The following is a 25,075-nucleotide window of genomic DNA, read 5'->3' as shown; positions in this document are numbered from 1 at the left end:
GTCCAGCTGAAGCTGTCACCTCCACACAGGAGGGGCGGACACCGGACCCTGACTCCCCACATGCTCCGTATCCTGGCAGTGGTCTTCCCGGACCTGGATAGGCAGCTGAAGGCCAGACAGCAGCAGGAAGGGGGTAAGTCTGTGCCTGATCTGTGTACTATGTCTGACATGCTAATAGCAGTCTTTTGGCCAGGTCACAATTCCACATTACGTAGGTCTTGTAGTCCAATACTCAGGTCCCTCAATTGTGTGATGCACCCTCCTCATGTGTTCCACAGGTGTGTCCCCTACAGTCTCTTGCTTGTGTCACTAGGGCACTGTGTCCCGCTGCAGTCAGCTATGCTTCAGCTACCGGTCAGCATCTGTTCCCATGACTCTGTTGTGTGTTTCATGGGTGGGTCAATTGTTTACACAATGCCTGAGATCTGACATGTGATCTGTGTGTGCCGTTGAGATGTGTACCAATTGCTGGTCTGACTCGCAACTTGTGGCTGAGGTATTCCAAACAAACCCGTGCATTTACATACACATACATACATACATACATACATTTACAGCAGGGGACTCCAATTTTGGGGCCTCAGGAGTATGTATATCAAGTATGTCACACTTGCTTAGCCACCTGACTACTGTCCAGGACCAAACACTGTTTCACGTAGACCTGGCCATTCATGCCTCCTCAAGGGCATTTAGAAACACTTTGTAATCCCACTCCTATGTATGAAATTGCAGGTTGTGCTTAGTGACTTGTGCCTCTGTGTCATTAGGGTGTGGCTTGTTACGAACAACTGGGGTGTCCATGATTCAGAAGGTCAGCATGACATCTGAGATGTGACTGTGAGAGATAAGACCTGTGTGACATATAGGTGTGTGATCATCTGACAGCGCACAATGGTGTATGTAACTGTGTCCTTCATGCAGCTGGGTTACATGCATGGCAGACTGTGATGTGTTAATGTACAGGGATTTGTGTTTGCAGAGACTCATATGTCTGATTTGCATGTTGTGAGGTCTTCTGGGTCCTGGATATGTTGTTTGCCGGGGATGGGCAAGTGCACCTGTCATCTGCAGAGTTAGCTTTACCCCTGAGCTAGGATTGTGCGTCAGTGCATATTGTTGTTGTCTGGATTCCCTGCCCCTGTGACAGGAGACAGTGTTGACTGACTTTCAGGGTATCCCAGTGCCATGGCATTTAACTTGCTATGAGTGATCCTGCATTGTGTTCAAGTGTGCACCATGCACACCATTGTGGCATTGCCCATCAGGACATGAGTACATCATAGTGTGTGTTGCTGGCATGCATCACACACATGTGAAATGAGTCTCTGCCCATCCCTTCATCCGGACACCTGTACTGAGTCAGTAGCAAGAGATGAGCTGTGTGTATAGTGACATACTCCTACTTGTTCACTTGCATGTACAACTAATGTGTGGGTGGTGCATGTTGGCACATTGGGGTGTTAGCATCCAACATGCAACAGACATATGTGTGAAAGTCAAGGAGGGAAATGTGTGCCACGGTTGATGTTGAGAATGACAATTGTCTTATTCTTGGCACTTTGAGCTGTGTTCAGCTGATGATGCCAGGGCTTGCCCTGTGATGTGATGTACTCACTGTGGTGTGTGCAGTCGGTGCAGGTGACTGATGTTGTTCTCTTACTTCCTATTCCTATCCAGATACATCCGCGGCCACAGGAGGGGACTGCTCCACGGACCTGGAGGAGCCACAGAGCCTTACAGGGACAGAAGGAGAGGAGTCGGGTGGACCCAGTGGCACGGAGGGCGAGTGGAGCCACACAGAGGAGTCGTCAGCACCATCCCCCCAGCTGAGGGCCACAGCAGCTCTGAGGATGAATCCCTTGTGGAGGCGGGTGTCAGCAGCCACCAAACCCCAGCTAGTGAGGCGGTCTCTGCCACCACCACTACCACCACCACTACCCTCCCATTAGCTCCCATCCCAGATGTCCCTGTGGGCTCCCGTGTTCGTGAGCATAGCTCCTTTGTGCCAGGCACCGCAGCCCCTGCCCCTGTGTCCCCTGCTGCCCTGAGTGAGGAGTCTGTGAACTTACTTAGACAGATCCATGTAGGGCAGACGTCAATGCTGAAGGTCCTCCATGCACACACAGGTCTGTTGACACAGCTGATGTCATTCATGTAGGGCATTTCCTCGGGCATGTCTGCCCTACAGAGGACCAATCAGTCCATGGCCTACCTGTCCCAAGCACAGAAACACCCAAACCAAGGTCTGGACGTGCACACAAGCAAGCGCAGGGGACTGATACCACACTCACAGGGGCTGGTTCGCAGACAAACACACAGTCATCCACAACCACTCCGCAGTCCTCCGAGACCTCTCCCTCCCAGCCCCCTTCCCTTGCATCACCTGCAACCCCATCTCCCCAGAAGCTCTTCCTCTGTGACCATGGCCTCTTCCCCACCGACCCAGCAGATCCTGATTACAAGGGGAAGAGGAAGTCCCCACACACAGAGGGGTGTGCCCCTCACACCCAGGCGCTGTCAGACAGAGACCCCCACCCGCAAGTCCCCCCGGTGCCAGAAGAGCAAGACCCCCTGCCACCACGCAGCTCCAAGGCAAAGTCTCCCGTCCTCTATCCTCCAGGCCACCACTCCAGAGGTTCCCCCGCCACTCCCTGCCCCAGGTTCCCCCACCGACAGATACACCATCCCCAAAATGCTAAGGCCCTCCCCCCTGGCACTTGCTCCTCCACACCTGGTCAGACGGTTAGTGCCACTGATGTGGGGGCCGTGTCCCCCCCCACCCTGCCGACCTCACCTGCCCCCCATTCCGCTCCCATGGATGTAGGCACTGCATTGGAGTCCACGACCACCCCATCTGACTTGGGCACTGCAGTGGTGACCCAATCCACTCCATCTAACCTGCCCACTGGAGTTGTGCCGGCACCCACTCCATCTGACTTGTGCCCCACAGTTGTGACAGCACCCACCACTTCAGTCAGCTCCACTGCAGTTGCAAGTGTCTCGCCTGCATCCACCACCCCTTCACTGCCTCCTTCTGCTGTGCCCTGATCCTGTCCCTGCGGTGCCTGGCCTGCCCCCATGTATGCCCCTCCGAGGGGATGACCCCGGTCCTTAGCAGTGCAGGTAAGCAAGGTGTGACAGTTGTCACTCTACTTCACTCCTTGGCATTTGGACATGGACTGGCCATTGGCCTTTTGTTTGAACAGACGTTTAACTTTTAATATGCTGAATAAAGTGTTTTTTCTTTATCCCTGTGAACTTGATTTAGCTGTACATTATGTTGATGATGTTTAACATGCCCTTGCACCTGTGATGCTTGGTTTCCAATGTTGAATACTGATGTGTTGCTGTGAGGTACTCCCTTTGGTCCATGAGATATGTATCCTATTCTGGCGGGTATCCATGTCATACTTTGCAGCTACCTGGGTGGGTCAGGATCAACTATTTGTGGACATCTCTGTGAACATTTCATTTGTATGGGCAGATCTGTGGCTGGCACCCCTGCACATATGATGTGCTTCCCATTGTCCAATTTGTCACTTCAACAGACTTTGTGCTCCTCAACACTGGACCTACAGGTGTGGGCATCATTGGTATGGGAGCAACTGGGTCCTCTGTGCAACTTGCTAGAGATATGTTTTGGGAATGTGCAGATGACTTAGGGGAGACTCACGTACCCAGGCTGTTGTGACCAGAGCCTTCATTGTGTGGTAACTGATGGCTGACTGACCAAATGTTCTGCAGACATGAGTGAGACGTGCGGGGAATGTGTTTGGCACAGCTGGGCTTCCACAGGAGTTGGGTCCCCTCAAGTAAGTGTGTTGTCCAGTGACATGGCCTGGGCCCATGGTGTGTGTTGTATGAGCATGTGTGTGTGTCCACATCCCTGTTCATACACAGACAGTGTTCCCTTGATATGTTCCTGTTGTTGATGCTTGCTGAGTGGTACTGGGTTCATCCCACTACTTTTCCAATTGGCTACCAGATGTGTGGGTGCATGACACACTACTGTTAATCGGTGTATCATCATTGGGATTTGTCAGTTCTGAGTGGTGATGATGTTGTCAGACACAGATGGGACACACTCAGGGTTCCCCAAGGCACCTGTTTATTTGCTAAATCGTGTAGTTGTCCCTAGGTGGTACCTTTCAGTGATTGAGACATTTGTATGTGTGTGTGACTGCTCCCACTTGTCGGGTTCATGGCTGCGATGCTGGCAGGTGTCAGCATGTGTGCCTTGTGGTTCTCCTTGGCTTCTGCATTGTCCTGGGACTGTGGCAGGGATTCTGAAAGTTACGTGAGCTTTGAGGTCATGGCCATGTACTGCATACTGTGCAGTATGTCTGTCATTCCCCAGGGTTGTAAACGGTCCTTGTGTTATGTGTCTGTGCACCTTAGTTCCTCCCAACATTCCTGTGTTTGTCATGGGTGCATGTGCAATGTCACCTGTCCATGTGGGCTTCACAGAGGCACATTGTTGCAGTTCAGGGTGTGTGGTGTTGCGGGTGGACTGATGTAAATGTTTGCATGGATGGGCCCCTAGATCCCATTTGTCCATGGATGAGGGGCCATGCTGAGTGATTTGTGTTTGTGTGATGTACGTTTGTGGCACAGGACACATGTCTGGGTTTCCCAGTTTGTACGACATCTGCCTTTGTCATCACAGTGGAGGTGTCATGCATGCTTGTGTCACCCCAATGTCTGGTCCCTGGGGGTAGTGGTGTTGTGTGTCAGTTTCTTGCTGTGTAAGTTTGTGTTCATTCCAGCTTGTGTCACATGTGTCTTTTGTACTCCCTCTCATCTCCCAATGCCTGATTGCCCACTGAGGGTGTCCCAATGATGGTTTACTTTTGTGTGGCACTGTGTCCACATCTGTGTCACTGTGGTTCAGTCCCCCTCATGTGTTGTGTTGTTGCCTGGGGATACGGTGACACACACACACACATGCTGTGTCAGATGTGCAGTGTGAGGTTGCCTGTTTGTGTTTGTGCATCTGCACCAGTGCATTGGTATTGCTGTTGTGGGCCTTTGTCTGGATGGTGTTTCTGTGATTTTGCCTGCTTTATCTGTGAGTCATAGCATATCATTGTGCACATTTATCCGGGTTGTTAGGTGCCATTGCTGGCATGGAATGTGTGTTTGTGAGCTGACACCTACAGTCTACACATGCTGTTTTGATTGGTGTGTCTATTTTCGAGATGTGTGCATGCTTGGTGATGGGCACTTCTGTTCTTATGTTATTGCACACTGTATGCATTGTCAGCCCCCATGTGTGGTGCTTGTCTGCACATGGCCGAGAGTGTGTTATGTTTTCACAGCACCATTAGCCTCACCACATCTCTGTGGGAAGGGGACACAACCACTAGTTTGCCCCAGAAGTGTTTAATGTGTTGGGAGCAGTGATCATACATGCTGTTTGTTATTTGCAGCTTTGACCATGATGACACTTACCTTTTGGTCACTGTGATGAGGGGGGGGGTTTAGTCCCCATCACCACAATGCTCAACATCTGCTGCATTTTGGAATACCACACTTAGCTTCTGTTCTACACAGTGAGGGGGTGTTCTTTTTACATTGCCACAGTGCTATGGTGATGCTTGCCTTGTGTATGTCACACTCATTTGTTGGTCACACATGTGCTGTTACTTACATTGTATGTTCGTAGTCATAATCACTGTTGTGGGCATTTGTCACAGACTACACACTATCATGATGTTAGTGGGGATGTATTTTGCTGACATACCTGATGTTGGAGTATGCTGGAGGTGTTGCTCATCACCCATCCTATGGCTGGGGGTGGCAGTAGTGATGGGCAACATAAGCCCTATGGCTGGGGGTGGCAGTAGTGATGGGCAACAGGTCCCCTATGGCTGGGGGTGGCAGGGGTGATGGGCGATAGGTCCCCTATGGGTGGGGGTGGCAGTAGTGATGGGCAACAGGTCCCCTATGGCTGGGGGTGGCAGTAGTGATGGGCAACATGTCCCCTATGGTTGAGGGTGGCAGGGGTGATTGACAACAGGTCCCCTATGGGTGTGGGTGGCAGGGGTGATGGGCAACATACGCCCTATGGCTGGGGATGGCAGTAGTGAGGGGTAACAGGTCCCCTATGGGTGGGGGTGGCAGTAGTGATGGGCAACATAAGCCCTTTGGCTGGGGGTGGCAGTAGTGATGGGCAACATTAGCCCTATGGGTGGGAGTGGCTGTAGTGATGGGCAACATAAGCCCTAAGGCTGGGGGTGGCAGTAGTGATGGGCAACATAAGCCCTATGGCTGGGGGTGGCAGTAGTGATGGGCAACAGGTCCCCTATGGGTGTGGGTGGCAGGGGTGATGGGCTACATAAGCCCTATGGCTGAGGGTGGCAGTAGTGATGGGTAACAGATCCCCTATGGGTGGGGGTGGCAGTAGTCATGGGCAACATAAGCCCTATGGCTGGGGGTGGTAGTAGTGATGGGCAACATAAGCCCTATGGGTGGGAGTGGCAGTAGTGATGGGCAACATACGCCTTATGGCTGGGGGAGGCAGTAGTGATGGGCAACATAAGCCCTATGGCTGGGGGTGGCAGTAGTGATGGGCAACAGGTCCCCTATGGCTGGGGGTGGCAGTAGTAATGGGCAACAGGTCCCCTATGGGTGGGGGTGGCAGTAGTGATGGGCAACATAAGCCCTATGGCTGGGGGTGGCAGGGGTGATAGGCAACATAGTCCCTATGGCTGGGGGTGGCAGTAGTGATGGGCAACATAAGCCCTATGGCTAGGGGTGGCAGTAGTGATGGGCAACAGGTCCCCTATGGCTGGGGGTGGCAGGGGTGAAGGGCAACAGGTCCACTATGGGTGTAGGTGGCAAGGGTTATAGGCAACAGGTCCCCTATGGGTGTGGGTGACAGTAGTGATGGGCAACATAGTCCCTATGGCTGGGGGTGGCAGTAGAGATGGGCAACATAAGCCCTATGGCTGGGGATGGCAGTAGTGATGGGCAACAGGTCCCCTATGGCTGGGGGTGGCAGGGGTGTTGGGCAACAGGTCCCCTATCGGTGTGGGTGGCAGGGGTGATGGGCAACATGAGCCCTATGGCTGGGGGTGTTAGTGGTGCTGGCCATGCAACCTCTATGGTGGGCTGGTATTTGTGGCCAGGATGTGGATCCCCTGTGTGTTTGTGCCATTTTGCGGGTACGTGTCGTTTGTTAATGTGGTAGGCGTCTGACTTACCGCCTGCGCTGTCGGCGTCGGTTCCTGAGCCGGTCATAGATGTAGAGTACTGGTATGACCTGCGTGATGGGATTCATGATGTGTTCGTGTCGTACACGCTGCTTGTTGCTCCGTCTCGCACCCGCTGCAAGCTGGTCCGTCTCGTAGCCGTGTATTGAGTTGTGGCGCGAATCGTAGCTGATATGCTTGTTTTCCGGATGATGTGACGTCCCATAACGACCCGTCCGGCGCGTAGGAAGTACGCATCGTACTTGTCATGCCGGAAACTGCTATGGATACTGCTTCCGGGCGACTCGGTTCAGCGTTAGGAGTTACGGCTCGGACGGAGAATGGAGCTTCAATCACAGCCTACGTGTCAGTCGGGTTTTTGGCAGTTATGCGCATCGTACTTACTCTGCAGGACGGACCGGCTCCGGATACGTGTCGGTTGCACAGTAAGGCTACGGACAGCTGTCCGACCGGGTTTCGGAATCGGCCCCTAAGTAAAAAATCGATATTTTAAACAACTGTATTTTTGCAAACGATATTAATGACTTCTATATTTTTAAAAACGATATTTGTTACCTTAAAATTTACATTCTTGACCACAGTATTCTTGCTGTCGATATTTCTGACTCCCGATATTTAAAACTCGATATTTCTGTAGGTCGACATTTCCAACTCGATATTCTGTCTCTGCATCATAGATACATTAAATTTTCTAGTCAAAACAGACCCTTTTGTTTGAAACTTGGGTAGCTGTGGATTTTGAACTGTAGATCAGCCAGCCCCTAGGCAAACCTGAACATTTCTGAAAACTAGACAAGCAGGGGAGTCCATGGGTCAATGACTTGAGTGGCTCTCCCAATGTAAAATTTACCCAGGAGTCTTTGCAAATGTCAAACTTTGATAAAAACACATTTTCCTCAAATTTCTGTGACAGAAAGTTCTGGAACCTTCAGGGAGCCACACATTTCCTATCAACCTAAGTTCCCACAAATTTCCTGATAAGAATAGTACCTCACTTGTGTCAGTGGACCAAGAGACCATGACACATACGGCTCTAAAGTGCTAGGTTAAGAGATAAGGAATAGAGGTAGCTGCTGTATTTGTAGCCGTGCTGTTGCACCACCCATGCAAACCTATGTACCACAGTCATTTTTGAAAACTAGATGACCAGGGGAGTCCGGGGTGGTTTGCCTTGGATGGTTCCCACAAGGTTTTCTTACTCACAATGTTCTGCAATCCTCAATATTTGCCTGAAATCACACACTTTCCTTCCATTTCTGTGATGGCACCACAACACGACCCCAAATATAACAGCCACCCCTATTGCTTATCTTTCAACATAGCACCTTCATGGCAGGCATGTGTAGGAGATTATACAGAGGCATTTGTTAGTTGAGGTTGTGTGGAGGTGAGTAATGCATAGACAAAACAAGCATTTATGGCTGCTTAGCTAATAGCTGTGTACTAGCAATCTTCAGAATTGATTATGAGGGAAAATGCTGGCTAGTTCAGTAGACTTCATGGATAATTTTTGCATGGGGCAAGAATGGCCTCCTCCTCACCAGGTCATACTCCTCCTCAATAAGCTCCTGCTCCTCCTCCTCTTCTCGAGCAGTATTGGCCACTGAGGTAGTACATCACAATCATCCCATTTCTCTTTCCTTAACAATATTCTGATCAGACCCATTGTGTCAGGAACGTGTGCACACACATTTCAAATGGGACTCAAATATCCCATAGAATAAAATGGATTGCTCTTTATCTTTAGGATGTGGTGCATCAACTATTACCTTTACCGAGGATTCCTGAATGGGCAGGCTGTTTAGGGCCTGCAAAGCCATGTTATTTCGGGTCAGACCAAGCATAAATCAATAGTCATGGCAGTGGAGCAAACCAGTAAGCTTTCTGCATTGAAGGTTTGCCCCTCTGCTCCAGAGAGTTGAAATGCTGAATTTATACTATTTCTCAAAGTCTTGCAGAGTAACTAACCTGGTGATTCATGATTTGGTGTTAATAGAAAATTCTGGGAATTTCATATTTTATGCGGGAGACAGCTAGGCCTAAGGTAAACTCTGCACTAATATGATTAAGTGAAACTCAAGATCTCATTGATCTGGATGTAAAAATGAATAAACCACTGTTTAAGCTTTCCTAAACATCCACCTTTAAGCAAAGGTCAACTGTAATGCCTGTTGTATCCTGCCAGCCCCCAGGTACGCTCCAATAAGCACGCCACACATAGAGAGTAATTTTATACATCTTTATACTGGTATGCGCAAGTCAGAACTCAACATTATAATCCTGCCTTCAACTCAGCTCTCCAATGCTTACATCACTGGCCTGTGGTGTACAGTGGGAACCAAAAGAGTTCCAGCGCTCTTTTATTTACAAGACACTACTTCTCCCTCTTTGTTAGTTAAAAGTTACAACTTTTCAAAATAGATATATAAGCAAATAAATAAATAAATACACAAAATAAATACACAGATGATCATAGATATAATGCAATTACAGTTCCTCAATTTAGCGTCATGGCTCCTGAATCACACGTCAAATCGGGTCAATGGAAACCGTGAACTGGCAGCCAAAGAGTCAGTGATCTGCACAGATGAGGTGGAATTACCAGCAAACACAGAGTTATTAACAGTCTGTCGGTACCTAGTCTCTACATTGACATTGATGTTTGGTGAGTGATGGGCCACATGTCGGAAATGAGAGGAATATCTCATAAGGGACCTCTCAGGATGATGGGCAGTCACCATGTTTATTTTTCTGTGTTGTCTGACAAGCAATCGATCTCTTCTTGTAAAAGTGACATCTTTTACATGATGATTAGTATCAAAAGGAGAGAGAGGAACAGGAAATAGTCTAGTTCACTTCTCCGTGGAAATATAGAAAAAATCAAAAGGAGCTAGCTATTATGTAGAGATTCATGTCATGTGTGTCAGAAAAAACAACGTAGGGGTCTATTACAATGCCACCATAACGGCAAAAGGGACCGCCCCCCATATGTGCGGCGGTTCCGCGATTCAGTTTAGGATGCGCCCGCCACACTGGCGGTCGCATCCCGCATTCTTCAGATTGTGGCGGTCGGTGCTGTTAGTAGCACCCACCGCAATGTAAACAAGCATTGGCAAAGCCAAATAGGTCTCGCTTTTGGGACCTTATAAGTATTTAGTTATGCAGCACAATATCCTTGGTGCAACAACATCAACTGTTGCATGGCTAAACATGTATAAGGTCCCAAAGGCGAGGTCTATTGGCTATGCCAATATTTGAATTCTTCGGGGTGCTCATTTACAATTAAGAATTTCTCCCGCCCTACATCATCCATCAGAACGGGAAGACTTATAAAGAGGCTAACCCCTTAACATAAAGCTATCTATAAAACATTCTAATTTTTGCGCAAAGGAAGGAAATGTAAGCAGCTCCTAGCACTTGACTGATGCTCTCTCCCGGAGAGCACTTACTGCACGCCCACCCCTCACCCTGCAGCCTTGTTATTCTGGTGTTATTATCTTTGCAGCAGTTGTTACACAGGTCTTGCTAATTGGACATACCACCCACCAGCTCTTATCAGAAAGTGGCAGCTCCTGGTTCATCCACTCAGAGCTGGCAAGTGGGCTGGGGAAAGCCTGTCTCGTTCACACATGAGGCCCAAATCATGTGGAACACGGATAGGGGGTTAGTGAGGTTACATTATCAATACAAAGTCAGATATGGATACGTGTTTCACATCTCCACGTGCATGTAGTAAACACCAAGGAGTGCAAAACATTCTTGGGATCTAGAAGAGCCGAGAATGGTTAGTGAAAAATAGAAAGTACAAGGGACCAAACTTCACACAATTTAGACTCAAAATTTATAGTTAAAGGAAAAATCTCAGATCCAGAATGGCTCAACTCCTGATGATTAGTTTGAATCAAAAAACGCACATTTGTGGGTGCCTCTGCTGTGTGCAAACATGCAAGCTCCTGCCAAGGAGAATAGAGATTGTCAACTGCAATCTTAAATTCAGAAAGTACTGATCTGTTCCCAAATAAGGACTCAACCGACTATCAGGCTACAAATCATTATAGTTTGCATAGTAATAGGCTCAGCCTATGTCTCACTCTCTCTTTGCAAACTGCTTCGATGTTAAGATCCTACCACGCACTCACATCCTTTCGCCCACACGGAGCATTTATGCTGACCTCACAGAACTCACCTAAACATACTCCTGATAGGCCTCAACTAACACTTTTCTCGGATAATACTAAGCAATGGATTAACTAGTTATTTGACCCACCTAGAGGACTTTTGGGGTTTCTGAAGGAGAAGGAATGTATTATAATGCTACAATAAAGTATTTGTAACACATTAAATCCCTTTTGTTTTTTAAATGAACATGGGACTATTTTCCAGCACTTCATTTTATGTGCATGGTGTTGAATTACTTGTCTTGTGATTGGCCCTGCTCCGAGTAAAGTGAAAAGTTCAATCAATGCCTATTAACAGTTACTGGGTTACCCACTTATGACAAATGTGGGAACTTGATTTATTGGCAAGTTATGTTGGACAGCTATGTACTACTTGATACCAATCTAATAAGTTTACCCCAAACCTCCAAGGGACAGGGAAGAGGGCCCAGAAGAGCAAGATGAAAGAATCAAGAAAGGGTGCCACCAGTATTCCACCCACAGCGATCCACCCGTTCCATCTCTGTGACCCGGAAATTGACCTGCGCCCAGGTTATTTCGCAGTACACATCCGCTCACACACAGAAAGCAGAATGGCTGAGGACTGCTCTGCAATATTAGCTTTAGGCGCACCCCATAGAGAGGCCTGTACTGAATGGCCAAGATGATTTCACACCTCCGGTGTATGATGACACATGTTTACTTTAGGTGCCAGGTCAGTAGACACAAAATAGACTAGAGTTTGGGTGCATCATCCTGAGCAGAGGTTTAGGGTATCGACATGTAAGCGCCAAGAGGCGACAGGTGTCAGGCGGTACAGGATAACGGGTTAGGAACAAATGACGATTCCCAGATGCGCTGTCATATAACATGCAAGAGGCTGCGCCAAGAGACCCTGTGGTAGTGAGCTTGTTTTTTCATTTTTATGTTTGCAGTTTTATATAGCGCAAACTTGACTCAAAAGTATCAGAGTGCTTTACATGAGCACCAGTTGCATTACAGACAGGCATATTCATTTTTTAGGCATGGGAAGATTACATGATTTGCCAGAATCACAGGATGCTTGAGCCTCCCGCCAGATTGGAACTTGGATTCCCCAGCTTCAATGTCGGTCGCTCTAGCCATTAGGCCACATCCCCAGCGTGTGATAGAAGTGATAAGCCAGTCACTCAGTGAAGCAACGACCCAGGGTGAGACTATGCTAGGTGTGAGACATGGACCTAAGAAGAGACTATAGGAGTGGCACTGTGCCATGACAGAGACCCTCTAATTGTTGTTTTCACACACATACATTCTCTGTTGAACCCCTCAGCTCCCCCCCTTCTCTGTGGTCTCTCCTCATAGTCTTGCAGTTCAGCCCAGGGTCGCCTGCCCACGAGCTAGTTATCAACAAGAAATCCGACTCCCCACGCCTCTAATAAATCCCAAAGTGTTTGGGGGATTTCTAAGAAATCAGGGACTTTTACAGACGTAGTAAAGCAAGTACCGTGGCGGGGAAACCTCAGCCTCGTTAAAGATCCGGCCTTGAGGAGCCCATTCTTTTTCTCGTTCCTAAAAATGTAAGGAACCTATTTCTAATGAGGGGGGCTGTTTTCATTAGAGGGGGGAAGTCACGAAGGAGATGGGGTTGAATAGTTCAGTTTAGCCGCACGCTAAACTGGGTGCCTTTGGACCAGCAGACTGACAACACCAAACCAGCCCTGGCAATTACGTATGATCGGCGGAGGTGGGGGGTCGGGGTTGGGGGTGGGGACTGCTGCTGTGCCTTGTTACAGGGGGCCGATAAAGCGCTAGGCCAGCCAGCAGCACTTAAAAATCACACATACAAAATGTCTCTCCGAGCCAGCGCATGCGCTGGGCTCAACGAGACCTAAAAAGGCATGTTGTGCATTTGCATGCACAACGTGGCAGGCACCGCACGGTGCCTGCCACCTTGTACAAGCAAATGCAGGCGGGTATCATAGGTACACCCCATGTGTACCCCCAACAACTGGGGGCCTGCAACGGGCCCCCTAAGGCAGACACCGCATGCCTTTACATGGTGGCGTTGCCGCCATGGAAAGGCACGTTTCTGCATTCATCCTAATATGGATGGTGGGGTCTTGCAGATACCACCACCATATTGGTGCCCTTTTTTGCCCGGTCGCCTGTCCAACTGGCGGAAAAACGGCAGATAGAAAGAACCCTCCCGCCATCGTAATATGCCCGGGGGGGGAAATGGTAGGCAGGCGGTGGGAATTGGCGATTCGCCCGCAATACTAATGACCCCCCTTTTTTTTTTATGAAGGCCCTCACCCACCAACCTAGTTGGTGGCATGCTTCATCATCGAGCCCCACCCAGGCCACTGGGTGTGCCTCGGCTTTGCTGCAACATCTGTTTACAGCAGAGCAGATTGTGTTAGGTGAGTGTGTAGTGATGGTGTTAAGGGTGTAGATTTAAAAACTGTCCGAAGGGACTCAAAGTCCACAAGGGTAGTTTCATCATTACATGAGTCTCTACATAATAGCTAGCTCCTTTTGATTATTTCTATCTTTTACATGATGTCGTCTATCAGCATATATGTTCATCTTCTGCTTGCTACCAAAGTCCGTAGCATGCACGCCTTCCTCATTCTTGGATCTGAGGTTGGTCCGTTGGGGCAGCTTGGTCGTCATGGCTCTTCCAAACAAGAGAGTTGCAGGGCTTTCCCCTGTCATTGAGTGAGGGGTCGAACTGTAAGCTTGAAGAGTAGTGTTCAAAACAACTTTGAGGTCGAGCTTCTCCAATTCAGCACACTGAACAGCTTTCTTTAGAGTACTCATGAACCGTTCAGCAAGACCATTGGCCTGCAGCCAAAGAGAAGTGCGCTTTTGGTCCTTTATATTTAGGTAATTCAGAAAGACTTTGAATTCTTGACTATTAACAGGTGGGCCACTGGCAGAGTTTAGGATTGCAGGTACACTCCATGTCACAAAGATGTCATCTAACTTTTGAATAACATTTTCGTGTGTAGTGGATGAAAGATCTTCTACTAGTGGAAAACGGGAGTATTCATCAACAATAACTAGAAGATGCTGTCTATTCTCAAGCAGACCAAAGAAATCAATAGCAGTTTTCGCCCAAGCATTGTGTGGCAATTCTGACATGTTCAAAGGATGCTGAATAACTTGAGTTAAACACAGTCGCATATGAGACAAGTCTTCAAATCTTTTTTTCTACCCTTACATCGAGATACGGAAACTAGACTTGATCACAGAGAGCTCTCTTAGTGGCAACCATTCCTCGATGTCCCTAATGGGTCACGCCGATCATATTTTTTCGGAGACTCTAAGGAATAACAATTCATGTACCTCGCAGAATGAGGCTTTCTTGAGTGACTGAAAGTTCATCTCTTACGTTTTTGAACTTCACATACTCACTGCCATTAGTGAGGGGGCAAGAGTGATGGTTCCACGATTGATGAGCAATAAAGTATTTTAACTTTAACATGTCACTATCTTGACTCGTGGCGGTGACAATTTGTTCTAAAGAAATGGCAGCTGGTTTGCCTGATTTTACAATAAAATTGATGGAATCCTCTGTCGTCTTAGATGGGGTACCAGTGCATTGCTAGGGCACTCTTGAAAAAAAACACCAGCAGGATTCTGATCTTTCCCTGGACAATGAAGAATTGTGTAGTTGAATTATTGTAACCTCTAAACCCAACGTTCAATTCTAGGAGGAATTTTGGCTTTGGGATTGCTGAATATTGTCAACAGTGCTTGATGACCAGTCACTACTATGAAGGGCTTTCCATACATAAACACATGAAAATATTCGCCAGCCCAAAATCACTTCCAAGCTTTCTTGTTCAGGTTGCGAGCAAGCACATTCCGTTTGTGACAGGCTTTTACTGGTGTATGCCATGATATGTCTCAGTGCATTTGGCTCCCCATTGTGCTGTGCAAGGATTGCGTGTAACTCAACAGGGCTAGCATCAACTACAACCTCTGTATGACATGTGGGATCAAAGTAGGCCATTGCAGTGGCACTCTCCATAGCTTGGTTGATCTTTTGGAAGCTCTTCTCATATTCTTGTGATCAATGAAAAGACACATTCTTTTTCATTAGATCTCATAATGGTGCACTGACCATAGCAGTCTCATATATATCTTGAATAGTAACTGGGCATTCCAAGAAATGCTTGTAACACAGAAATGCCTTGTGGGGGATTTGCATTAAACAACGCTTCTACATTAGCTGGATCAGGTTTCAAATCCCCATCAGAAAAGACATTGCCAAATATTTTTAAGCTTTTCTTGTGAAATTCAAATTTATCACCATTCAGAGCTAAGCCTGCATCATTCAGCAAATGAAATACCTGTGTGAGAGCTTTCTCATGCTCCTTCTGTTTAGCTCTACAAACCAATATGCCATCACCAGAGTTAAATGTATGTACTACAGGCTGTATGATACATCAAATTATATCTTGGAAAAGTTATGCAGCAGGGATATACCAAAACTCCATTGCATATAGCAAAACAAATCAATATGCATAGAAAAGGTTGTAATGTACCTGGATTTTTCTTAGAGCTCCAATTGGTGATATCCTTTCGAGCCGAGAGAAGAACTTCGCACCATTCAATTGAGTTATCACATCAGCTATGTGCATACTAGGATGTCTCTCGCATATTTGCCTTGTTGGCCTGACGCATGTCAACGCATATGAGCACAGCTCCTCCAATGTTACTTTTAGTAATTTTGACTACAAATGACTCTCTAAGACCATGTGTATACTTTAGTCTTTGACTTTGTAAAGTGTGGTAATGGAGATAATTCTTGATTCTTCTCCTCAGGCATGATATTTATCAACGCACCGCTTTCAATTATGAATGGTATCGAATACCTGTTTATCTTTACAGTGATCTTCGGACAATGTTTGAATGTTTGTGCTTTTTTTCTTTTAAATTTTTCTTTACCTTGTGTTTTTCCTCACATGAGACCAGTCCCACATATGCATGCCCTTTTGAAGTAAACATCGACATTACACAATTGTCATTGTCAATTTCAGTGGGAACTGATATTGAGGAACTCTTTGTTGATGATTTAGACAATGATTGACTTCGTTTGGTGTCAACTTGCATCAGTTGCTGTGACTGCTTAACCTTGTGGGAGTGCGTCAAACATCGCTGAGGTAGCGTTTGATTGGGCATTTTGTCATGAAAGGTTCGCTTTACCACAGCTGATGTATATCTGTCCAATGACGGAACATTTACTTTTGTTAGGAAATGACAGTCCAGATCTGTAACACGTTTTCTTTTTCTGTAGAGACGTTGCCTTTTGTCTCTCGGCCTTGTATTTTGGCTTAATTTTCATGTTCATGAGTGACGCACTTTGGGTGCCTCCAGCCTCCACGTCAGTCGTGGGCAGCACAGTCTTCAGCGAAGGCAGCCTTAAGGACTTGTTCTAAGCTCAGAGTTTCTTTCAGCATTCAGTGTCACAAAGAATCTGACAGACATCCCTCCATCACTCTGAGGTGGGAAGCTTCCCCATCATTAAATTATTGAATTTACTGTGCTTCACCAGAACATCCAGTCTCTCAACAAAGTCATTGATGGTTTCACCTGGTCTCTGGCATTCATAACTGCATAACTGCATAACTGCATATGTATCTTTCATTTGGCACTGGATTAAATTTGACATTCAAGTTTATTGTGAATTAATTGTATGCCATTTCACCTTTTTGTGGCATCTTTTTCATGGCTTCTTTCACTCATTCACCAGTCATATTTCTCAGATAAGTTGTGATCTTTTTATCATCTTTTTTGTCTATGCATTGATGAAATATTCAAAAGTCTATATCCATGCAGTCCATCTATTGCTAATATTCTGGTTTTTGGCAGTATCAAATGTAGTTGGCGGTTTTAAGAATGCAGCCACCGTATATACATTGGTGGACAGTAGTGGTCTGTCAGGAGCTTCCTGTGGAACTTGATCAGAGGGAGCTTTTCAAGTGCCTAGTGATGTCCTGGTTTCGAGGTCAGCCTTAATGACTTTCGGACCTTGGCTCTGGCCCTGGCTCTCCATTGCAGATCTTTATCTTATGGCTGTCTAGTTGTTCTGGGCCCATTGGTGGCAGGTTTGGAGGTGGGCCCCTTTGCCTGGGGACAGCTCTGCATGCACAACCCCTCTGATCTTCCCTCTGGGGCCGTTCCGCAGCACGTTGTGGCATGATGATTCATTAATGGTTTTAGTAAGTAGAAAATCGATGTATTCTACTAGTCCATGGAAACAGGCAACGTTATGAGCAGCATTGTGCTTAAATGTTTCTTCACAAACACCTGGTTGCATACGCCTTTAGTATTCTTACTTCGTATTGTGTATGGCATTCATTTACATAATGGTACAGTACCTTTTATTTGCATCTGTTTCATTCAGTTCCTGCCCACCGTCATGTAGACTTTTAATGCCGCTTTCTTTGTCTTTAAGCATTTATTACAGGCTGGCGTTGCACTGAAACTCCACCATTGCCAGCGTTGATACTGAATTTCGACTGTGGCACACACAGCATGCACAAGCAGTTTGCTGGACCATGCATACCCTCTGGAAGAGCGCTTTCTGTGTATGGGCTTTGTATTCCCTATCTCGTCACCAGTTGCAGCGTCCTGCCAGCCATAGACACCCGCCAATAAACATGCCACACACAGAGAGCAATTTTACACATCTTTATTCTACTAGGTGTAAGTCGGAATTCCATATTCTAAGCCTGTCTTCAACTCATCTTTACAAACACTTATGTCACAGGCCTACGGTATAAAGTTGGAGCCAAAAGAGTTCCTGTGTTCTTTTATTTACAAGACACTACACTCCCCACAAACAGTCTTGTTAAATGTGGAAAGACTTCAGTGCATAATGTGAGCTGGTGGTTGCCGGTGGTGCCCACTGGCACTCATTTTTGGGGACCGCCACTTATTTTTCCTCATCATATATTTCCCAAAAGCAAGAAAGGGAAATCAGACAAAATGGAAATACGGAGGAAGAGAAATAACAAAAATATATTGCAACGCAGGAAACTGTAATAGTGAGATAAAGAGGCAGGGATTACCTGGTGGCAGATTAAAGAGGCATGATGTGGATTCCAGACTACCAGTCTTAGTATTCCCACAGTCGAGTTTTAAGCATCAGCACTTCTTTTGCAAATTATGGGGCACATGCATCAGACCATTTTGCGATTGCAAACAGTGCAAATCACATAAATTCAGCCATTTGGGATCGCAAAATGGCCTTTTCCAAAGCATGTAACTTTTTTTGCAATTCACAATTAAGGAAATTGCAAATTTTTTGCATTCCCTTAATTGTGAATGCAGTTAGGGCATCGCAAATTGTGATTCCCTAAATGCAATGCATCATGCATTTGCAAATTGCATTTTCCCAATTTGGAACTGCAAATTACCATCAACTTCAAGTTGATGGTAATTTGCAATTCATTTGAAAAATGCAAAACAAATGCATTTTTCAAAGTGCATTGTGGTGCACACACATGCCCTTAGGGCATGTGTGTGCACCACAAGTGCATACCTACCTATTTTTGGGGGTGCATCAGAGTGGCCTTCTGGTCCCCTTGCACCCTTCAAATTGTATGAGCGATTTGCGTGTATCTGTCTGTTACTCACAAACTGCGCATGCAATCCCATTCATTTCTATGGGCTGATAGGCCCGTAGGAATGAATGGGAAGCCATTCCTTAACTGCGAATCGCAATTTGGGAGTCGCCATTAAGGAATGTGTATGAATCACAATTTGTTTTGCGATTCCTACATGCATAAGGAATTGCGATTCCTAAATTGCAATTCCTTAAAAATCGCAATTTAGTAATCGCAATTCATACTTTAATGCATGTGGCCCTAAGTACTCAAAGACTTAAATATGTTGTGTCTATAAACTGGGCTGGTGTTTCCATATTGGAGATATACATATATATTTTCTAGGAACTCAAAAGTGTCATAATAACATTTATGGAATATATCTATGGGATCTTGAATGACCAAAGCCTCTTACCTTAGTTTAACATATTTGGTTAGCGAATAAAATTGGTACGAAAACCTTTAATTTAGGGATTTAAGGATAGACTAACAAAGTATCAAACCTCGCTATGACAAAACAATAACTGTTTCCCTTAGCGCTCTATGAACACATTCAAATTATGAAAGCGTTCTCCATGTGTTCAGCTTCCAGAAATATTTAACATTGTTTTTCCTCAGGAGCCAACAAAATGGTTCCAGAAACCTGTATGCTACACAAAGTGTCAGCAGTTAGGTTTAACCCACAATAAGCAAAAACAGAACAAGAGAAACTGAAAAAAGAAGACTGTTCCCCAATTACAGTGCAACAATACAGAAAGCTATACATTTCCCGTCCAGGGCTTGAGCGCGGTCCATTGTTTCCGGACTTCAGCGTTTGTGCCTTCGGTGTATAAAAGGGCTGGGGCCTCCAAGCACTGAGTACACAGCTTCTGACTGACTCCAGCCAACATGGGAAAGGTAAAGCAACATGCAGGGCTTTAGCATTAGGAATTCCTCAAGTCTTATTGTCCCGGAAGTCGCTATAATATCAATCATTCCTTTGTTAGGAGCCCTCAAAGCTCTGATAAACAGAGTTGATTTTTTACCTTATGTTGTAATACAGACGGCTGTGATAGATTAATTTTCTTTGAACAGTTCCTTTGTACACTCTTCTGATGTACGTGCTCATAGCTCAAAGAAAAATTATTTAGCCTTACCTAGAGCACTGTGCCATTATATACCTAATTGCATTATTTGTTACAAACTTATGGACAAGAGGAAGCAGGCCAGGATATGTTGCAATGCTTGTGAGAGACAATCTTTCTAAATCACCAATGAGGCCGACTGCAAGCGATCCGGGGAAGATCTATTTTTGCATTTCTCCCAGTGCCATACCTTTTATCCCCTTTCATACCTACTAAATAACTGTTTCTAGACTTTTCCCCTCACAGTTTTCATCGTCCTTGCTCCTCTAATCCCCCTCCCACCCCACCTTCCTTTTCTTTGTCTTTAGGGCCATGTAACTTTCTGAGCAACTGACTTGAGGGGTCAAAGAGTGTTTGATATTTTTGGTCAAGTAGGCATGTCTACTGTTTTTCTATAAATCTGATTATTTAGTTGTGGGTTGCAGATCATCTCATTATTTCTTTCAATAATAAGTGTATGAAAAAATATCAAGAACAACATTAAATCATACCATTTAACTCTTTCTTTCAAACAAAGGTTCTAGTGTGAGGATTTTAGGAAAGCATTGCTTTGAGAGGGATCCATTTGTGTTCCACCGTTCTTTTCTAACCCTCGTAGCTCATACAAACACGTACTGGTAAATCCAACAGGTTTGGTTCAGATAGTGATTTATAAGCCATACTCACTGGATTTACAATTTTTCTTCAGCTGGCGGCAGCTGCTAGGAGGTCTTAGTAGTAGCCGCTGGCAGGGGATAGGAGGCACCAGGTGAATTTAAAGCAGTGCTGCAGGTGCACAGTAAGGAATCAGTGGCGGCATTCTGGTGGCAGGGCAGTCAAGTGAAATCACAATGTTAGCAGCTGCTCAGCAGCAGGGCAGATGTGTGATTGGTTACTGTGCTTATCAGAAACAGATATTGAATGAGTGGCGATTGACCAAGTATTTCAGATGTATAATAGTACCTCATGCATTCCATTAGAGGAGAGAGAATAGATTCAAACAGCCAGTAGAAAGAAGCTGAGACTAAAATACTCTTGTGGGCTGATACAAGCTGTGATTGACAATACCCCAGGCAATAGCTGAAGGGTCCTGAGTCAAAGAAGTCAAAAGAGGACCTGTATTCTCCTATATGTGTATATTTTTACTTTGTTGACAAAAAGAAGTCTTAGTTTACCAACGTGCTTAGCAAGCGGCTTATCAACCCTAGAAATAGTCGAGCGGTAGGGTGTTGAGACACAACAGTGATTGATGCTTCATTATTAGGAATCAGCTGCCCTTTCTATAGGTAACACTGGCTGTGGCTTCTAGTAAACTCTAGGCTATATACCTTGCATGTTAATTTCATTAACAATGTATTCACACATCTCAGTGATGCATGAAGGACAGAGCATGCAACAATCAATTTTTACCGTATTTCATGGTAACCCTCTCACTAGGAGATGAGTTCCATCAGCTCTTCAATAATATTAAGCCTCAAAGCTATACACGCCCATAATGCTGATGAACACAATTTTAAAGCAAAGAAATGCAGAAATATCAAAACTGGACAACACATGGTCGATTTAGAAATGTAGTGAAATAGATCTCAAAATATTTGGGGAAATTATGGAATGCATCAATGTACATGAATTATGTTTCATGTAAAAGATAGGTGCCTTTGAAGGGGTGTAATGGTGACAATATAACTTAAAAAAATTGCTTATATAGAGATGCCCGTGTTAGAAGAATTAGCCAACCAGCCCTTTAGCTAAGATCACTGGCTATTGCTATTTAACCACCTAAGCAAAAATGAGAAAAATAAGTCCTGTAAATAATGTGGAAATGTAGTTTCCCCGACAGATAATGGGTGTAGTCAAGCAGCCAGTGCTGCTCAAAAGATTACTCTCATTTCCCTTCTACCACTGACTCGAATAGGTGACTAGTGATGAACTTTACTACTACATCGAAGCATTGCCACAGTTTACAAAGGATCTGTGACCAGGCTGATAAACTATGCCTTGTACTTCCGAAATGAAATGCCTTCTTGATAAGTTTTGAAATCATTCTCCTCATTACCAAGGTCATTGCAGTTAGTGTTTCCTTTCAGTGAAAAGTTCCCCTCAGCTCCAAGCCACACAATCTCCCTCCAGACTGGTTTCTACTAATTCACTGCAGTAAGCCATGGGACTGGGGCCTGCCAGTAGGGCAGTGCTAATGGCACATTTGTAACAATTTCCCAAATGCAATGCAGTTAAGTGTTTTAGCACAAACGGACAATTCATCTTCACTTTGCAGTGGGTATGAGTCACAAAACAGACACAAACTGGTGTTAAGGGTTGATTTGGGGATTTGCTTTTCATCGAAAAGCATGTTTTGTGTTGGCAAGTAGTCTCAAAGTAACAAAAAGCAAAACTTGGTGCTACTTTCTGTCAAGGGAGCGTATCATGGGTAGTGCATGGGTATTTGATGCAAGTGTTTTGATGAAAATCCCTACCCGCTAACATTGATAGACAGGGATTTGCCAAACATTTACACCTTCTCGAGGCTGACATACATTTAGGAAAAGGTTTTCCCAAAACATATATAAATGTACACGTGTGCTGTACTATGTCAAGGCTTAGTTTTTTGTACTGGAAGGTTCTCCTTTCAGTACAAAATCTATGCTTCACATCACACATACACCCATGGATCCCTGCTGAACATTTTGGAGTAGGGCAGCCTAATGTGTGCTAACGCAGGGAGAAAGAAAATCTGTGGCAAATTTGAAATATGGTGCTGTTCTGCTCTCACCCTTTTCCATAATGCAGTGCAGCACAGCACAGCAACATTGGTTGAGGCACTGCATTGCATGAATATAAATTTGCCCCAAAATGCCATGGCTCACAATCCAAATAATTAAATGTAAGAGTTTGGTTATGATGCCTACTGTCATCTTGGTATGTGGCTAGAGAAGTTTACTAGACGATACGTCTAACCCTTCTTTTAAGTAGTGATGAGTAGATCTCGGGGAGTTTCACTCTGTGGAATTCTGCCTAGTTACATAAAAACCCTGTGAGATTCCACGGAGTTCCGGGAGCGGACGCAATTCGGCATCTTGCGTTGCTTGCACTGATTTTGTAGCGCCGAGAGCTTGTTCGGTGCTTTGATATTAGCACATACAGCACCACATGGCATGCCAGAGGGTGCAGCTTCTTATTGCCACTCAAGTAGATTTTCTACTGGAGTGGCAGCTTTATCAATGCAAATGGTCACGACCTGCCACTACTGCCCGTGTTGATAAATCTCACCGAGAGCCATTCTAGAGCCTGAAAATTTTGCTAGGGGATGCAAATTCTCACACGCAAGAACAAACTCTGCCATGTGGCGGTTGGTGGAGTTTTGCGGAACTCCATGTTCCAAGCGAAATGTGGTGTGGACAAAACTTCGCAAACTCCGCTGGTGGAAGGGAATTATTCACCCACTCCTACTTTTAAGATGCATGCTCTCTTTGCTGTGAGCACAAACATCAGATTTAAATTTAAGAAGCTCAGAAAGCATTGATGTGTATGGGACTAGTGCAGACGTATCTGTTCACTGTTGTGACATTGTATTTGTGTGCAATGAATTTCCGTTAATCTACTGATGAAAATAAGTACTCTCAGCCAGAAACTGTGTCTGTTGACAGCGTTACACACTTGCATCACTATAATCACAGGAACATGTGGGCAGTGATTGCTCCTTGTAATGCATTCCACTGTGTGACGGGGTTTCTGACCGTAGGACTAATGGAGGCGGTTCCTAAGGGCAGTGACTCAATCAGACTGACCACTGCCTATGATTAAGAGCAATGCACTATTTGCTTTTGTGAGGGGAAGGCTGACCTCTGGTGGAGGTTAAGGAGTAAGGCAGAAGACAGGTAATTTGTCATCTCTGGTGAGGAGCATGAGGAAACTGCAGTATCATTACATGACTTAAGTATGTTTGTGTTTTTGTGGCCAGAGAGCCAGCAAAAAGGTGGCTGAAAAAGCGCACAATAAGGTTAAGTTTAAATGATATAGATGTATGGTTAAAATTCAGTACCCTATGTTATTCTGGTCAGTGCTATCTTACTTTCACGATGTGTTTGCTAATTGACTTTGTATTGTTCCTACCTTGTGGGTCTAGACATCGCAAGTTTACTTGGCAAGAGTTTGTTTTTGCAATTGCCATGTAACAGGCAGCTGGAAAAGGACTCGTAGAGTCGAGTGGCTGGGAATCATTTATAAGACCTGTGGTAGAGCCCAGAAAATTCACTTTTTATTGCTTTGACAGTCCTTTTAGGCCCCGTAGTGATTAGACACTTGTATATAACTGCAGCCTAAGCCTGCAGAAATATATTGCCCTCTACTGCCAGTAGGAGAAAACCCATATGACTTTGGATGAAGAGAGGAGAAAGGAGAGAGGAGAAAGGAGAGGCGCTGCCACGGGACCGAAAAGATGTGCGCCTGCTTCTGTAAAGCATACGTTTGTCCTGTGTCACAAAGACCTGCTGTGAGCTCCTGCTGGATGAGAAAAAGCGCATCCAAGACCCCAGAATCATCTAACTAGCTGCCCAGTCAGACCCAGAAGCAGGACCATTAACAATTACAACAAAGACTGCAGAACAGCTTCAGATGAAAAAGCCTGTTTTGACAGAAACCACCCCTGCTCTGACCCTGACATACACCCTGGGGGATAGTATATCTGAGCTTGTTTCTGAACAGTGTGTATTTAGGGCTAGTGGATGCTGGATTCCCTTAAACGCCTCTACATATCTCCATTGGCGGAGAATTACCTAGATTATAGTCAATGAACACTAGACATCACAAATGTCACCCTTAACATTGCTCTAATGCCAATTTCTTACCAGCTCAATTCAGCATGAGAGTTTTTATGGGTGTAGTATAGTGAATTTTGGAGGACACTCTCACAGATATATTACTAGAGCATGACTTTATAGAACACTATCACTTACGGACTGCATATTTACTATTGAAATGTCCAGTACTTTTGCATAGACATG

The 25,075-nt window shown here is 45.5% G+C and overlaps 1 protein-coding gene across 2 annotated transcripts in view; it reads left to right on the top strand.

Annotated features, from left to right (window-relative positions):
* Positions 1–25,075, top strand: part of LOC146858110 (gamma-crystallin-1-like) — an 86,648-nt gene that overhangs the window by 46,011 nt on the left and 15,562 nt on the right. The window contains exon 1 of one of the 2 annotated variants that reach the window (XM_085648864.1): positions 19,836–19,869. The exons of the other annotated variant lie outside the window; for it this stretch is intronic. Within the exon in view, the coding sequence (XP_085504990.1) occupies positions 19,861–19,869 (9 nt within the window). The 5' untranslated portion in view covers positions 19,836–19,860. Of the gene's footprint in view, positions 1–19,835; positions 19,870–25,075 lie in introns of those variants that run through there. 2 annotated transcript variants of the gene reach the window in all.

Source organism: Triturus cristatus, chromosome 3_2 (assembly GCF_964204655.1).
Source record: "Triturus cristatus chromosome 3_2, aTriCri1.1, whole genome shotgun sequence".
NCBI lineage: Eukaryota > Metazoa > Chordata > Amphibia > Caudata > Salamandridae > Triturus > Triturus cristatus.
This window is presented reverse-complemented; position numbering and strand designations above follow the sequence as displayed.